This window comes from Trichomycterus rosablanca, chromosome 12, assembly GCF_030014385.1.
Source record: "Trichomycterus rosablanca isolate fTriRos1 chromosome 12, fTriRos1.hap1, whole genome shotgun sequence".
Lineage (NCBI taxonomy): Eukaryota > Metazoa > Chordata > Actinopteri > Siluriformes > Trichomycteridae > Trichomycterus > Trichomycterus rosablanca.
This window is the reverse complement of record NC_085999.1, coordinates 40,163,255-40,182,557: the sequence shown is the minus strand read 5'-3', so window position 1 is coordinate 40,182,557 and position 19,303 is coordinate 40,163,255. Positions and strand designations below refer to the sequence as shown.

At 40.2% G+C, this 19,303-nt stretch overlaps 1 protein-coding gene across 1 annotated transcript; it reads right to left on the bottom strand.

Moving 5' to 3' along the window:
* Positions 1 to 11,950: 11,950 nt before the first annotated feature.
* LOC134323927 (cAMP-dependent protein kinase catalytic subunit PRKX-like) lies at positions 11,951 to 18,973 on the bottom strand. The gene is made up of 8 exons (XM_063005538.1): positions 18,799 to 18,973; positions 17,847 to 18,015; positions 16,442 to 16,705; positions 15,297 to 15,416; positions 14,607 to 14,702; positions 13,562 to 13,619; positions 13,051 to 13,128; positions 11,951 to 12,094 (listed from the first exon to the last, which is right to left on the bottom strand). Exons 1-8 carry the CDS (start codon positions 18,971 to 18,973, stop codon positions 11,969 to 11,971), a joined length of 1,086 nt encoding a protein of 361 aa, XP_062861608.1. The 3' UTR covers positions 11,951 to 11,968.
* Positions 18,974 to 19,303: the final 330 nt, after the last annotated feature.

Below are 19,303 nucleotides of genomic sequence, written 5' to 3'. Positions count from 1 at the left end.
CTAACCCTAACCCTAACCCTAACCCTAACCCTAACCCTAACCCTAACCCTAACCCTAACCCTAACCCTAACCCTAACCCTAACCCTAACCCTAACCCTAACCCTAACCCTAACCCTAACCCTAACCCTAACCCTAACCCTAACCCTAACCCTAACCCTAACCCTAACCCTAACCCTAACCCTAACCCTAACCCTAACCCTAACCCTAACCCTAACCCTAACCCTAACCCTAACCCTAACCCTAACCCTAACCCTAACCCTAACCCTAACCCTAACCCTAACCCTAACCCTAACCCTAACCCTAACCCTAACCCTAACCCTAACCCTAACCCTAACCCTAACCCTAACCCTAACCCTAACCCTAACCCTAACCCTAACCCTAACCCTAACCCTAACCCTAACCCTAACCCTAACCCTAACCCTAACCCTAACCCTAACCCTAACCCTAACCCTAACCCTAACCCTAACCCTAACCCTAACCCTAACCCTAACCCTAACCCTAACCCTAACCCTAACCCTAACCCTAACCCTAACCCTAACCCTAACCCTAACCCTAACCCTAACCCTAACCCTAACCCTAACCCTAACCCTAACCCTAACCCTAACCCTAACCCTAACCCTAACCCTAACCCTAACCCTAACCCTAACCCTAACCCTAACCCTAACCCTAACCCTAACCCTAACCCTAACCCTAACCCTAACCCTAACCCTAACCCTAACCCTAACCCTAACCCTAACCCTAACCCTAACCCTAACCCTAACCCTAACCCTAACCCTAACCCTAACCCTAACCCTAACCCTAACCCTAACCCTAACCCTAACCCTAACCCTAACCCTAACCCTAACCCTAACCCTAACCCTAACCCTAACCCTAACCCTAACCCTAACCCTAACCCTAACCCTAACCCTAACCCTAACCCTAACCCTAACCCTAACCCTAACCCTAACCCTAACCCTAACCCTAACCCTAACCCTAACCCTAACCCTAACCCTAACCCTAACCCTAACCCTAACCCTAACCCTAACCCTAACCCTAACCCTAACCCTAACCCTAACCCTAACCCTAACCCTAACCCTAACCCTAACCCTAACCCTAACCCTAACCCTAACCCTAACCCTAACCCTAACCCTAACCCTAACCCTAACCCTAACCCTAACCCTAACCCTAACCCTAACCCTAACCCTAACCCTAACCCTAACCCTAACCCTAACCCTAACCCTAACCCTAACCCTAACCCTAACCCTAACCCTAACCCTAACCCTAACCCTAACCCTAACCCTAACCCTAACCCTAACCCTAACCCTAACCCTAACCCTAACCCTAACCCTAACCCTAACCCTAACCCTAACCCTAACCCTAACCCTAACCCTAACCCTAACCCTAACCCTAACCCTAACCCTAACCCTAACCCTAACCCTAACCCTAACCCTAACCCTAACCCTAACCCTAACCCTAACCCTAACCCTAACCCTAACCCTAACCCTAACCCTAACCCTAACCCTAACCCTAACCCTAACCCTAACCCTAACCCTAACCCTAACCCTAACCCTAACCCTAACCCTAACCCTAACCCTAACCCTAACCCTAACCCTAACCCTAACCCTAACCCTAACCCTAACCCTAACCCTAACCCTAACCCTAACCCTAACCCTAACCCTAACCCTAACCCTAACCCTAACCCTAACCCTAACCCTAACCCTAACCCTAACCCTAACCCTAACCCTAACCCTAACCCTAACCCTAACCCTAACCCTAACCCTAACCCTAACCCTAACCCTAACCCTAACCCTAACCCTAACCCTAACCCTAACCCTAACCCTAACCCTAACCCTAACCCTAACCCTAACCCTAACCCTAACCCTAACCCTAACCCTAACCCTAACCCTAACCCTAACCCTAACCCTAACCCTAACCCTAACCCTAACCCTAACCCTAACCCTAACCCTAACCCTAACCCTAACCCTAACCCTAACCCTAACCCTAACCCTAACCCTAACCCTAACCCTAACCCTAACCCTAACCCTAACCCTAACCCTAACCCTAACCCTAACCCTAACCCTAACCCTAACCCTAACCCTAACCCTAACCCTAACCCTAACCCTAACCCTAACCCTAACCCTAACCCTAACCCTAACCCTAACCCTAACCCTAACCCTAACCCTAACCCTAACCCTAACCCTAACCCTAACCCTAACCCTAACCCTAACCCTAACCCTAACCCTAACCCTAACCCTAACCCTAACCCTAACCCTAACCCTAACCCTAACCCTAACCCTAACCCTAACCCTAACCCTAACCCTAACCCTAACCCTAACCCTAACCCTAACCCTAACCCTAACCCTAACCCTAACCCTAACCCTAACCCTAACCCTAACCCTAACCCTAACCCTAACCCTAACCCTAACCCTAACCCTAACCCTAACCCTAACCCTAACCCTAACCCTAACCCTAACCCTAACCCTAACCCTAACCCTAACCCTAACCCTAACCCTAACCCTAACCCTAACCCTAACCCTAACCCTAACCCTAACCCTAACCCTAACCCTAACCCTAACCCTAACCCTAACCCTAACCCTAACCCTAACCCTAACCCTAACCCTAACCCTAACCCTAACCCTAACCCTAACCCTAACCCTAACCCTAACCCTAACCCTAACCCTAACCCTAACCCTAACCCTAACCCTAACCCTAACCCTAACCCTAACCCTAACCCTAACCCTAACCCTAACCCTAACCCTAACCCTAACCCTAACCCTAACCCTAACCCTAACCCTAACCCTAACCCTAACCCTAACCCTAACCCTAACCCTAACCCTAACCCTAACCCTAACCCTAACCCTAACCCTAACCCTAACCCTAACCCTAACCCTAACCCTAACCCTAACCCTAACCCTAACCCTAACCCTAACCCTAACCCTAACCCTAACCCTAACCCTAACCCTAACCCTAACCCTAACCCTAACCCTAACCCTAACCCTAACCCTAACCCTAACCCTAACCCTAACCCTAACCCTAACCCTAACCCTAACCCTAACCCTAACCCTAACCCTAACCCTAACCCTAACCCTAACCCTAACCCTAACCCTAACCCTAACCCTAACCCTAACCCTAACCCTAACCCTAACCCTAACCCTAACCCTAACCCTAACCCTAACCCTAACCCTAACCCTAACCCTAACCCTAACCCTAACCCTAACCCTAACCCTAACCCTAACCCTAACCCTAACCCTAACCCTAACCCTAACCCTAACCCTAACCCTAACCCTAACCCTAACCCTAACCCTAACCCTAACCCTAACCCTAACCCTAACCCTAACCCTAACCCTAACCCTAACCCTAACCCTAACCCTAACCCTAACCCTAACCCTAACCCTAACCCTAACCCTAACCCTAACCCTAACCCTAACCCTAACCCTAACCCTAACCCTAACCCTAACCCTAACCCTAACCCTAACCCTAACCCTAACCCTAACCCTAACCCTAACCCTAACCCTAACCCTAACCCTAACCCTAACCCTAACCCTAACCCTAACCCTAACCCTAACCCTAACCCTAACCCTAACCCTAACCCTAACCCTAACCCTAACCCTAACCCTAACCCTAACCCTAACCCTAACCCTAACCCTAACCCTAACCCTAACCCTAACCCTAACCCTAACCCTAACCCTAACCCTAACCCTAACCCTAACCCTAACCCTAACCCTAACCCTAACCCTAACCCTAACCCTAACCCTAACCCTAACCCTAACCCTAACCCTAACCCTAACCCTAACCCTAACCCTAACCCTAACCCTAACCCTAACCCTAACCCTAACCCTAACCCTAACCCTAACCCTAACCCTAACCCTAACCCTAACCCTAACCCTAACCCTAACCCTAACCCTAACCCTAACCCTAACCCTAACCCTAACCCTAACCCTAACCCTAACCCTAACCCTAACCCTAACCCTAACCCTAACCCTAACCCTAACCCTAACCCTAACCCTAACCCTAACCCTAACCCTAACCCTAACCCTAACCCTAACCCTAACCCTAACCCTAACCCTAACCCTAACCCTAACCCTAACCCTAACCCTAACCCTAACCCTAACCCTAACCCTAACCCTAACCCTAACCCTAACCCTAACCCTAACCCTAACCCTAACCCTAACCCTAACCCTAACCCTAACCCTAACCCTAACCCTAACCCTAACCCTAACCCTAACCCTAACCCTAACCCTAACCCTAACCCTAACCCTAACCCTAACCCTAACCCTAACCCTAACCCTAACCCTAACCCTAACCCTAACCCTAACCCTAACCCTAACCCTAACCCTAACCCTAACCCTAACCCTAACCCTAACCCTAACCCTAACCCTAACCCTAACCCTAACCCTAACCCTAACCCTAACCCTAACCCTAACCCTAACCCTAACCCTAACCCTAACCCTAACCCTAACCCTAACCCTAACCCTAACCCTAACCCTAACCCTAACCCTAACCCTAACCCTAACCCTAACCCTAACCCTAACCCTAACCCTAACCCTAACCCTAACCCTAACCCTAACCCTAACCCTAACCCTAACCCTAACCCTAACCCTAACCCTAACCCTAACCCTAACCCTAACCCTAACCCTAACCCTAACCCTAACCCTAACCCTAACCCTAACCCTAACCCTAACCCTAACCCTAACCCTAACCCTAACCCTAACCCTAACCCTAACCCTAACCCTAACCCTAACCCTAACCCTAACCCTAACCCTAACCCTAACCCTAACCCTAACCCTAACCCTAACCCTAACCCTAACCCTAACCCTAACCCTAACCCTAACCCTAACCCTAACCCTAACCCTAACCCTAACCCTAACCCTAACCCTAACCCTAACCCTAACCCTAACCCTAACCCTAACCCTAACCCTAACCCTAACCCTAACCCTAACCCTAACCCTAACCCTAACCCTAACCCTAACCCTAACCCTAACCCTAACCCTAACCCTAACCCTAACCCTAACCCTAACCCTAACCCTAACCCTAACCCTAACCCTAACCCTAACCCTAACCCTAACCCTAACCCTAACCCTAACCCTAACCCTAACCCTAACCCTAACCCTAACCCTAACCCTAACCCTAACCCTAACCCTAACCCTAACCCTAACCCTAACCCTAACCCTAACCCTAACCCTAACCCTAACCCTAACCCTAACCCTAACCCTAACCCTAACCCTAACCCTAACCCTAACCCTAACCCTAACCCTAACCCTAACCCTAACCCTAACCCTAACCCTAACCCTAACCCTAACCCTAACCCTAACCCTAACCCTAACCCTAACCCTAACCCTAACCCTAACCCTAACCCTAACCCTAACCCTAACCCTAACCCTAACCCTAACCCTAACCCTAACCCTAACCCTAACCCTAACCCTAACCCTAACCCTAACCCTAACCCTAACCCTAACCCTAACCCTAACCCTAACCCTAACCCTAACCCTAACCCTAACCCTAACCCTAACCCTAACCCTAACCCTAACCCTAACCCTAACCCTAACCCTAACCCTAACCCTAACCCTAACCCTAACCCTAACCCTAACCCTAACCCTAACCCTAACCCTAACCCTAACCCTAACCCTAACCCTAACCCTAACCCTAACCCTAACCCTAACCCTAACCCTAACCCTAACCCTAACCCTAACCCTAACCCTAACCCTAACCCTAACCCTAACCCTAACCCTAACCCTAACCCTAACCCTAACCCTAACCCTAACCCTAACCCTAACCCTAACCCTAACCCTAACCCTAACCCTAACCCTAACCCTAACCCTAACCCTAACCCTAACCCTAACCCTAACCCTAACCCTAACCCTAACCCTAACCCTAACCCTAACCCTAACCCTAACCCTAACCCTAACCCTAACCCTAACCCTAACCCTAACCCTAACCCTAACCCTAACCCTAACCCTAACCCTAACCCTAACCCTAACCCTAACCCTAACCCTAACCCTAACCCTAACCCTAACCCTAACCCTAACCCTAACCCTAACCCTAACCCTAACCCTAACCCTAACCCTAACCCTAACCCTAACCCTAACCCTAACCCTAACCCTAACCCTAACCCTAACCCTAACCCTAACCCTAACCCTAACCCTAACCCTAACCCTAACCCTAACCCTAACCCTAACCCTAACCCTAACCCTAACCCTAACCCTAACCCTAACCCTAACCCTAACCCTAACCCTAACCCTAACCCTAACCCTAACCCTAACCCTAACCCTAACCCTAACCCTAACCCTAACCCTAACCCTAACCCTAACCCTAACCCTAACCCTAACCCTAACCCTAACCCTAACCCTAACCCTAACCCTAACCCTAACCCTAACCCTAACCCTAACCCTAACCCTAACCCTAACCCTAACCCTAACCCTAACCCTAACCCTAACCCTAACCCGTTGTTGCAAATTACTTTTTTTTTTTTCATTTAAGGCTTTTTGCAAAAGTAAACTTGTCTTCCTGAAATGTCTTTTGTGAAGTGGAACCCTTTATTAAACTAAATGGACAAACATTTTGTTACTCATGATGCTATTTTCCAGTAGCATGTTCACCAGTCTGGTAGGGCTTTTTCATCTTCTGTCTAATTTTGGTAAGTGTTGTACTTTACTTAACAATTTTGTTTAAAATAAATGATCTTAATGTTGACACTAAATAAATAATCAAACAGCGCTGCTTTTTTTTGGCCGTATTTAGGCTACATGCTAGCATGTTAGCCTTCATACGAAACAAAGAGTGTGCTGGCTTGCTTTATTTTCATCCTTAAATTAATGCTATTAATGTTGATTTTAATACTTCTGTTTCTTATTTCTTTTTGTTGTTTTACAGGTTCATGATTACTGTGAGGAGCTGTTTGGGTTTCATCACAACTTTAGATACAGTTTTAAACATGTTTTCTTCACATGTTGTATTTTAAGCAAATACTTATGAAGTGAAATAAACAAAAATATTTTTAGAATTGTGTCTGTTTTTCTATAAACATTTGTCATTCATATTTAAAATGGGATTAACATGAAAACTAAGAACAAATCAATTGTTTTTTCCATTAAGCTCAATATAATAAGTAGAATTATCGGGAAAAGCAGTTGGTATAAAAAAATTTCATCAACTTGCCTTTTAGGTATAATAACTTCATGTTTTAAGTTATGCTAACTCAAGTTTTCATTATACATTACTTCACTTTTTTAAGGCAACTGGTTTCCTCAAATATTTTAAGTACATTCAACTTATCCGGGCTTACAGTGTAGAGGCCTAAAATGCTAGATGATGTTACAAAATAGCCTTCAACACAACTCTATAGTGTTGTTTAGGTCATATACACACCTGCAGTCCTGCTTATACTCACTGAAACTTTGGATTTGCAAAAAAAAAAAAATTAAAAGCGCCTACATTTTGGGTTTTTTTTTATCATCATTTATGCATGGTCAAATATAATCATGGCATTTGGCTGTGTTTTTAGGATACTTTAAAGGGTTTTCTACAACACTGAAGTACAATTTTTGGGTTATCTTTTAAACTTTATGAATGAGAAGCCTTAGAAACTACGTATGTCTTTCAGGCGAAAAATGCACAAAAATAGGCTGGACTGCCAAGGGCTTAAACAAAACAAACTAGTACGACACAAAAAACACTCATTCAAACAAAATTATTCATGTCATTACACAAAATGGACACCTGAGTGCGCCATCGTCCTTAAAATTCACTGATATTCATATGCAGCTCAGTGCGTGCACGCAGCTCTAATTAACATTTACATTTTATTAACTAGTATGTTTCTGTTTGCATACAATAATCGAAATCTTCATCACATATTATTATAATAATAAGTCAACAACCATTCACAGCACTCATTCAGAAAACCCTCACACATATTACATGTTTATCCATTCACTTCGTACATGTTATTATCATATATAGTACACACATACAAATACATCATCTACTATTATTGCTGAGTTACTATTATTATTTATGGATTTATTTTAGGGCTTTTCTTCAAATCTTTCATGGATTTACATATATTGTTGTAAAGTGATCGCCGGCAGGGGGCAACCCCCCTGCCAGGGGGCGCACAGTCGAGCAGTAGACAGCAGAGCCGAGATTCGAACCCGGTAGGTTCACATCTCACAGCTCCACTGCACTAACTGTGGAAAAACCCGCTCAGCTATCTGTGCGCCCCAACCGACTCCTTTTATTTCACTATATTATAGTCATCTTTACAAAAACTACCTTCTTATTTACGATGCACACTCAACCCACTCACACAATACAATCAAGCAAATCATTCATTACACGAACCTGACAAATAGATCAACAACTAATATTAATAAAACATACAAGCTGATAAGAAGCATCAGCAATCAGTGCTCAGTACATTCTTCATCAATCTCATCCCTGAACACGCTGGGCAGCACTGACACAATATCATTTTACAAAACTTTAGATTCAGAAAAATTCATAACCCGGGGTTACTCGCACTTTCCTCATGTAAACCCGGGGGGTCCTTTACTCCAGGATCCAGCGGATACAGACGCGCTAAGTATTCGAACACATCTTAGTTGGGAACGAGTCATTAAACTTAGATTAATCATTTCCCCATGGATTTATTCGCAAACCTTTCCGTTTTTATCACTCAGTCAATTCGGGGACAGTGGGGACGGTTACCACAAGGGGCAGCTGCAACATTATTTCTCACAATAATCACAATATTCATAAAAGGCTTGTTACAACATTAGTTAGAACATTATGGATGGAATGTTATGGATTCATAGAAAATACCTTAACACACACACACACACACACACACACACACACACACACACACACACACACACACACACACACACACACACACACACACACACACACACACACACACACACACACACACACACACACACACACACACACACACACACACACACAGTTTAGTAAGCTAAAATCATTTGTGGTTTAAATGTACTGTATATCATTTTATTGCTAGTAGTATTTTTACAGCCACATTCATGAGTGAAATCCAGATGTGCATTTTATTAAAATCTTGTCTTTTATTATTTCAACAGCAGACAGAATATCCCTCCACATACAGGTAGTCACCATTATCTGCAAAAATTAACAAATGTCAAATAAAACAGTCGAACATTTCATACATGTTCTGCAACCTACTGTTCTCCATCTTATGCAGATGCTTTCATTAAGATGAAATGTGATGCACCCCACATTACAAATATCGAAGCCAAATGGTCAGGCTCTGTCCATGATCACTGAAAATAAAACAATGCAACAACTTCGTTTGCTTGTCCTTATTCTTTAGTGACAACATTTATATTTATACACCCTTAGCACCTTAGCATCTTAAATTCAAGCAACTGAATTTATAGCCTTGTCTGTTTTAGATGCTCCACCTGAGGATCACACTTTGCACTTTGTTTCTCCACATGGACCTTGTATAGTCCATCTTATTTACACCCAACTTCAAAGAAAGACACAAAAATAGCATGTTATGATCAAACATAGCTTAATGTCTTCGAAATATTTCACATATTTGGTAAGACATTTTTACTGTTCTAAGTTGAGCTTTGGAGGTGGATGGTCCCTCATTTCATTCGGAACTACCCATCACATTCTGTTAGAGGACAGTCACACACATTATCATGGTAGATCAAATGAAATGCCATGCTCTATGTTCAACATATCCTGTACCTCTGTAGGCCTCCCAGTATCATCCCACTCTGAGGCAGCGGAGATTAAAGGTTAAGGTTAGGGCCGGATCGAGGTCGGGACTTGTAGCCCTACTAGTCTACATCTACTGTCCCTTTAGAACGATACAAAAATACGGTCACCAAAGTGTCACCTACAACACCTTCTGTTTACAGAAGAAAAATCAATTCATGTCAAAGCTTTCCGAATAGTGGAAATAGTAACACTGAAGGTGTGTGTGTGTGTGTGTGTGTGTGTGTGTGTGTGTGTGTGTGTGTGACTATAAAGTTACTATAAAGAAATTCAAGATTTAAAAGTAAAAGTGCTTTTACATTTACACTGATGGTCATAATGTTTTCTTATATCATGTCTTACAGTAGTGAAGGTTGAGCACACAGCAAAAGATATGAGCATAAAATAACTATAAATAATCTTAGATTGACATTAAAAAACATGAATAAAAAACAGAAAAAGTGTTTACAGCAGGATTATACAGATTTAAGATCCTGCAGCTCTTTAGACATTTACAATATCATAAAGAATAGCTTTATCTTAGCTTAGCAATTTTCACTGGTTTCCTGATAATGAACCTGAAACATTTCCTACTATAAATGTGCTAGCTTCAAATAAAAGTAATACAAAAACACACACACTATGAATTCTGGGTATTTAATAAGCAATAACCCATTTTTTATCCAAGCAATAATGATGCAAAACAATATTTACATAATCAGGCATCCCATAACATCAAACAGAAAAACTAGCTACAACTTTGATTCTGTTTGCATCATACATGTACAAATAACTACAAAGAATTACACACTTGCATCCAGAAGTATTGTGCATAGATTATAAATGTGACCTTGCATAAACATTTCTAAAATATGTTAAATGATTACAGTATAAATTCTACATTTACATTAAACGTAAACAACAAAGTGCATAGATTAAATTATATATTAAACTAATAACAATGACATACCAAACAATACAAGACCAGGTGTCCACATATTTCCACACATTGATTCGATTTCAACATTGCTTTATAACATTATGATTTTGCTCAATAAACATTAAAATATTATTTGTTGAGTTTTAATTCAACAATAACCATGATAGCAATATGTAACCATGGACACAACTTGATAACCTATATGCACACAAATCTCAGGTATAGCAACGTAACTAAGTAAAAATACTTTTAGTTTGTTAAGGTTTTGCAACAATAGCTAATAGCTAGTAAACTGTCAGGTTGTGCTACATTAGCTAAATCTATGGAAATGACGTCTAGCAACTAACAAATAAAAATGACTTTTTTGGTTCACAATAATCATTTTTAAAATTATATGGGATGTATTTGATATAAAATAGTAAACTAGACGAGTTTTTCTAAAACAGACGGACAAAGAAAAATCTCAAATTGCTGGCCGAAGTAACCAGTAATTAAGATAACAAATGAATGTATAAAATAGCTAAAATAAAAAAAATATAACCAAGTTAACAAACTACAAACATAAATTCAACCACTATTTTATTGCTCGATGATATAAATACAATAGTTTAAATTGATACTGTGCATGCCCTTCAGCTGCATAAGTCTAAAACAACAACCAAGCTAACCAACTATGCTTAATACAGTATGTAACTATGGGTTTGATACCTGAAAAGCTACCAACCAAACTATAAGTACAGTATTACAATATGTTAAAGGAAATAATACTAAATAAATATAAAAAATACAAAATAATAACTCCTATATTTACAATAAACAACAGAATTGTAAAATGTATTTCGTTTATAAAGCATTTTATAAAAAAAAAAACTAGCAAAGAAACAGCTAGCAGCAGATTGTGTAACCATGCTTTACACAAATATGACACAAATATTATCACAATGAAAAAAGGGCTACATACAGTCTTGGATAGCTAGCAAACATGGCTAGCCAACAAACAAAGTAATGCTAGCTTTTCTGCTGCCTCCTTAGGCTGTGTTGGTTAATAAACACAGATTTGCAAACATTAATCCAACTGCTTCAGAACAATTAGCTTTATAACAGTAAACATTCATCTGTAAACATTTTTGAATGATATTTCAGTGAAATGTAGAAGGTAATAAAATCGTGCAGTTTAATATCATTAAATAACATGATTTTATTGTATATAAGCAGTTATCGACACATGCTAAAGTGAAAGATGCAAACACAAACACTAATATAAATATGTTTACGGGGATAAATACGCTTTAATATTCAAAAGTTCTTAAAAATTTCCAGGTCCTGCTGAGAAACAGCCGGCTCCTTTCTGCGCTTTTCCTCTGGATAAACCTCAAAATTCGACGAGTCTCCATCATGCGCCACTTCAGGTACTATGATAGGCTAAATGAACAAAAACATTTAAATTAAATAAACAATATCTACTGCTTATTATTATTATTATGATTGTTATTTTGTTGGTGTTAATAATACTAATGCTTGTAGCAATAACAATAATTATTTTGTTTTATATAAAACTTATTATAAAAATTAATGACAAACTAAATAAAATAATAAATATAGTAGCAATATAAATAAAACATTTATCTGAGGGTGATACATTCACTCATTATCTTCTTTTTTTATTTTTTATTTACGCGTTTTTCTCCTAATTTATTGTAGTCAATCTGTCTTCCGCTGCTGGTGGATCCCTGATTGCAGGTGAGGTGGGTATATTGCTGCTCACACCTCCTCCGACCCGCACACAGCCCTTAGCGGAACCCTGTTTCACCTATGCACTCTGCACAGGCACCTCTCTATCTGCAAATCAGCGTCCTTACACAGCGTTTTTTTTTTAAGACCCCACCCAGATATTCCGGTTGTCCCGCCCTAGCAGAATCACCTAACCCTAACCCCCTCTGCTGCAGGCACTACCAATTATGCCCGCTAGATGGCTCATTATCTTCTTTACTACAGATTTACCCTATTAGGGTTGCGGTGGGTTCAGTTCACTGGGTGAAAGGCAGGTCTCCAGTCCATCACAGGGCAGGCACTCACACTCAAACATACACACACATATACACACTTACATACCTAGGAGGGACTTTAGTATCTCCAATTAACCTGACTGCACCCAGACAAAACTAACCCTAACCCTAGACACAGAGAGAACATGCAAACTCCACACAGAAAGGACCCAGACCACTCCACCTAGCAATCAAACCCGGTTCCTTCTTGCTGTGAGGCGACAGTGCTACCCACCCAGCTACCGTGCCATCCAAGGTGATACATTTTAATGACAAAATAAAAGACAAACATAAAAGTATTAACAGTAAAGTAATGAAATATTGAATTTCTACCTTTAGTTTTCTTTGAGGTACGATGTCCCAGTCTATAGATTGAAACCACTTGTGCTTCTTTACATCTTCTGCACCTCCCTAAAATATATGGAAAAAACATGACAGTGTCATTTTGGTGTTACAGCACATGGTAAATAATATCTGCAAAATAAAAATATTATTGGCACTATATGCAATAATGTTTAAACCACTAACAATCTTTAGCTGTTTATCTTTTATTTTGGACATGTTAGGGTTAGGGATAGGGTTCATAAATGTGTTAAACTTTTAAGTTTGTTCTTTATGGTGCTCATGTGGAGCATAACCCACCACCGCTAAGATCAAATCTCAGCTGTACTATCAGTTGCAGCATTAAAGCCATCAAACCTCAATGAGCTGGGAGCTTTTTCAGGAGAATAATTAATGAAGATTCCACAATTAATGTTATTAATGCTAATGCTACTGTTAGCTTTAATTTATGCCACTGATGAATGAATAAATACATATAATAATGACTATAATAAGGACTCACCTTCAGATTCCCCAATCGCTTTGTTTTATCAACGACCAGCAGCTTCCTGATCAGATCTCTACACACAATCCATACAAAATGACTTTCATTATCAAAAACATTTAAACAAAATGTTTTTCTGCCAAGAAACTTAAACTGGGTCATTATTTAATCTTCCAGTAGGACAATGACCCAAATCAAGTGTCCAGATCAACAAAAAATGGTTTATTAAATGCAGGGGTGGAGGGGACTATGTGTTATATACACACAAAGTCCATTTCTAAAAAACATTTCTAAACATTTTTAAATGAAGAATCTGTGATGTGTTCATTCTGTTGAGACTTTACAACTTCATTGTAATTTGTAAATATAATTAGAATTTAATTCTTGCAACACACTTTTAAATGTTCAGTGTTTAAAAGATTCCACAATAAGCAGGTGAGCTGGTAACAGGTGAAGGAAACATGATCAAGAAATGCAAACTGAAACTCTATTACACAAAACTCAGATGGACCAACAGACAGAAGGTGTGCTGTAGTCAGATGAGTCCACTGTTTATTTTGTTTCCAGGATAAGCCGGTGTAAAACTCTCCCTACCAAAGACTAGAAAGAGACCAGACTGTTATCAGAAACCAACATCTGACATGGTACAGGGGGGCATCAGTGCCCACAGCATGGGTGACCTGCACATGTGTGAAGGTACCATTAATGCAGAGGCGTATATGAAGATTTTAGAAAAACACATGCCGTCATCACATCTTTTCCCAGGAAGTTCATGATTATTTCAGCAGGATGATGCCAAGTGTTATTCTGTACTCGCTACAACAGCGTAGCTTCTCAGACACAGAGTGCATTACAGTCAGCAAGCTCGGACTGTTGAGCAGCTGAAGTCTCATATCGAGCAAAACTGCAACAATTAGTTTCCTTTATTTATAGTGTGTCGCAGGCAGTAAATTCTAAATGTGATTCTTTTCTTTCTACTTTTATCAGTGAAATATTTCATCAGTTAAATGTTTACAGTTTGTACACACATTTACATACTTGGGTTGGTATGACTGGTGCTTACTTGACATAGAAATCGAGCTGGTGAGGAATGTTCAGTTTGGCAGAAAGAACCTTCTGATAAATACCAAAAGGATTATCATCAAAAAATGGTGGATATCTGAAACAATATCAAAACAAGAATAAATAAGTTTATTCCTTGCTGCTGCAACAGTGACTCCTACTGTCTGGTTAAGGAACTGGTTCAATTGGTAGAGGAACACCAGAGCATATTGTGTTTCTCTGTATATGGTACAGCTCTATAGTCAATTCATTAAATTTGCTTAAAATTAAGCAATTTTGGCCCCAAGTGATATTTATAAAACGGGTCAGTCATTCTGGATGGGGTAAAGATCAGGAGCCTGATTGGGCCACTAGAGGTTGTTTTTCATTTTAAACCTCTACAGTGGTGCTTTGGCTCAGCTATAATGTCACTGCTTTTCTATTCCAAATAATTACAGTCATGTTCTAAAATAAAACCTGAATTTAATCTTAAAATAAATACACTTGATCAGGGAATGTATTCCAGTGAAATTTCAGACTAAAATCAGGGTGAAACACTAGTTTATTTATGAAAGTTTTATTATTTATATATAAAACTTTAGTGCCACATTAAGAATCATTCAAATTAAAGACGTGTGAATGAAAAAATAATAACTGTGAAGTTTATTAATGTTATTTATTTAGTAAAGTTTAATAAAAAATTTTGTTTTACCCGGAGAGCATTTCAAAGATGAGCACCCCCAGCGCCCACCAGTCCACCGCCAGGCCATGACCTTTACCCTGAATAATCTCGGGTGCCAAATACTCCGGAGTTCCACATAATGTACACGTTCTAAACAAACACATAAGAACACACACACACACACACACACACACACACAGGTGTGAGAAAGTAATTGACCTTTTTTGTCTGTTATTGTTTCTGTTATACGAAATGATAAAACATGAATTTACACACAGAACTGAACAAAAACACAACAAGGAACAAAGTTATCAAACTGAAATGTACTGAAATTCATCTTTTTATTCCTAAATTTTTTATTTTGTTTTTATAAACTTTGATTTTTATGTTCAGTTTCATTTTATTTAAATTTTTCTGGCTGTAATCTAATGTTTGCACTGTTTACCGTGTCTGTTCACCTCTGGACTTTTTCTCTTCTTTGCATTTTGTTTGAACATCCAAAATGTACAGAATCGTTATAACACCATGAGCTCCACAGGGAGATTCAATTTAACTACAATAAAATCTAATATTTTAAATCTAATACCACATTAAACATTCAGTCCTAGACACCTGATCTTTGATATAATGCTCCAATCAGCCAATCATTTAGCAGCAGCAAAATGTAATAAAAGTGTTACATTACGATCTCTGACCTTCCTTTTCATTCGGGTATAGATATGAAGTGATAACGATAATCTTTCAGTAACAAATATTATATGTAATACTATTTAATCACAAAGACATTATCCTTCATCTCATCTTATATAACTTTAAGATATATCAATACAATTGTATTACTAGAAACATATACATTTTATATTAAAAAATTTTAATACATTTAAAACATAATGTGACTTTTTAAAGAGATTTTATTTGCTTAAGCTTTGATTTCTCTGATATAGGTAGTGTAAAAATAAGATTATTAATCACAAAGACAATCATAAAGGCCATTTTTATCAAATATGTACCAAACAATTACATTTGGGAAACTAATGAAGTAACCAACAGGCCAAATGAGCTTCATAACTTTGTCCCCTGTAATCATTCAGTGGGATGAACATTCACTAACATTATAAATGAAAACATCTTTTACAGGACTGTAGATAATGTGAGTGTATGAGCAATCATTTCACCTGTCCACAAGTTTCTTGGAGAATCCAAAGTCAGTGAGTTTGACATGACCGTGGCGATCCAGCAGGATGTTCTCGGGTTTGAGGTCTCTGTAGACAATGTTTTTGGAGTGGAGGTACTCGAGGGCACAGACAATTTCGGAGGAGAAGAACAAACCCATATCATTGGTGAACCTGCCTCGACTGCGCAGGTAGCTAAACAGTTCTCCTCCAGGTATGAACTCCATCAACATAAAAAGACAGCGCTCGTCATGCCATGTCCAGTACCTTCCCAAAATAAGAATTCAGGACTTAATCATCCTTTATCTCAACCACTTAAGCTTAAATTAAATCTTAAAGAAAATCCAATACAAACATTTAAACAGTATTCAGCAAAAAAAAGTATTCATCCCCTAAACTATTTGTATAGCTTCGTCTCAGATGTAATTTAGGGATAAATGCTTTTTATAGTACTGTCGACTGTGAATAAAGAAATATTTTAACTTAGTATGCAACAATACATCCAATATTAAACAATACATAACAGATTAGCTAACATTAAAGAGCAAAAGTCTAAAGTCATTTCAATTGGATTATTTGTGCACTTGTGCAGATAGGACCCATTCATTCACTGATGAGCCAAAACATTATAACAACCCCTTAAAATCATGCATGGCAACATATGATTGGCAACAATGGTGCATGTGAGGTTTTTGAATTACGGCTGAGGTTCTTTATGTTCCTTCTGACAAGGTTTCATAATTCAGACTCTGTGTGCTGGTTTAGATCTAATCATGTTTACATTAGAAAAAATTTAATTAAATTTGCTCAGTAATTACAAATACATCCATTTATATCAGAATTATATTCACGCTTACTGCTGAGTGCAGAAGTTCTTTTTCTGTGACTGAATGATTGAGACACATACTTTATCCAAAAAAAAAAAACAGTTTTTTTTAAATACTTTTAAAAGTTTATTGTGTGTTTTCTGAAAATCTGCTACATTAAAAATATACAGACGGAATTTTGTTTTTAATTCTCTTTTGAGCAACAATCCTCTGCTGCTCAGATTAGATCTTAAACTGCGTGGAACTTCCTGAATAGATTTTTGACTCTCAGTAAGTCACACTACAGGGGAAGGGTTATAGATGTGTCTGTGCTCTGCCCAGCTAGTAAAGTTTATAATCAGTAAAATCCTCTGCAGGAATTAAAATGTAAATATTTGAAACTTTGTTGTAGCTCTACAGAATTCTACTATGATTTTTAGAGAGCTTAAATATTAGGACTCAGTTTTATTGTTTTTATAAAGTTTCTTTTTTAAAAACATTTTAGATTATTTGTAGATGATCTTATATAAAACTATTATTTGATACAGTTTTAAATCTACAGCAGTTTGATAATGAATGGGTGTTTGTAGAAATGTGCTTACAGTTTGACGATGAATGGGTGATTAACCTCCATCAGAACTTCTTTTTCATTGTGAACATGCTGCTGTTGTTTCAGTCGAATCAAATCCACAATTTTCATCGACTTTAAGGCAAAATAGCTTTTAGTTTTCCGATCCTGCACCAACACCACCCGCCCAAATGTTCCTGTACCTGCATATGAACACATAAATAGAAAAAAAACATTATTAATAAACTGCATATGCACATGTAAATATGAGGTGTTAATGCCCTGGGTGTGGTGTTAGAGAAAACAGTGTGTGTGTGTGTGTGTGTGTGTGTGTGTGTGTGTGTGTGTGTGTGTGTGTGTGTGTGTGTGGTGTATAAATAAATAATGTGAGTATTAAGGGTATTTATTGATTTGTGAGTGGCTCAGAGTGAAGCTGATCTCCAATCATCAATAACCTTCATTATCACTCACATTAACAATTCATCCCACATTCACCCAGTCATCGTCTCTACCGAACCATAAACAGCTTTATTTTTACCTGCAGATCCTGTAAACTCAGTGAGATTTATACTCATACAATCAATAAATACTGTATACATTAATCAGATGTTTTATTGCGTCTCTCTTTATTTCATATTGTTTACATTTATTAAACTTTCACTAGAGACTTTGCATCAATAACCAAAAAGCTAAACTGATCTTTCGAGCTGATCTCTAGGATCATCTTCATCTGTAGGACCAACTTCCACCCTATTACTACACAGTGATCTGGAGCCAGTATCATGGTTCACTGCATGGTGTGCAGATGTGAACTGCAGGAACCAATGTGGGATTCTGCAGCTGTATTTTATTAGTGGATGTTAATTACAGATGTGAACTGGAATCTGATCATCTGGAACTTAAGAGTTTGGTTCTGTATCATGCTGGGTGATGAATGGTCGATTATTCGGGTTGGGGGGGGGGGGGGGGGGGGGGTAAACACTCACCCACGGTAGCGACGGATTCCAGCACCCCCAGGTTCAGGTGCACGAGTCTCCGCTCCCCGCTTTGATCCCGCGCTGCTCTCGCGCTCCCCTCTCCATCATCTCCATCCCCCCCTCCTGTTGTACCTGAACCCCCCACCTTAGCCCCTAGTGCGCACGAGCTGCGCGCCGCCGTCATCCTCGCTCCCCGGCGCGCGCTCCGGGATCCGTGCGCCACATGCACGCGCTTTTTATACTTCACCGCACAGCATCAGGGCGCGCGCTGGAGAACACAGACCGGAAATAAAGATGCGCTTCACGTGCACTCCGTTAAATATCACTCAGTGACTCCAATAACGGTTTCAAATGCAGATAAACATCAACAAGATACAATCGTTATAAAAAATTCAATATTACTGATTATATCTAATAAAATAAGAGAGATTCCTCCCTCGAGCTCCACTGCTCCGCTCACACTGCGCGCTCCTGCAGCTCCACACACCGGGGCGCGCGCACACATCTGCATACA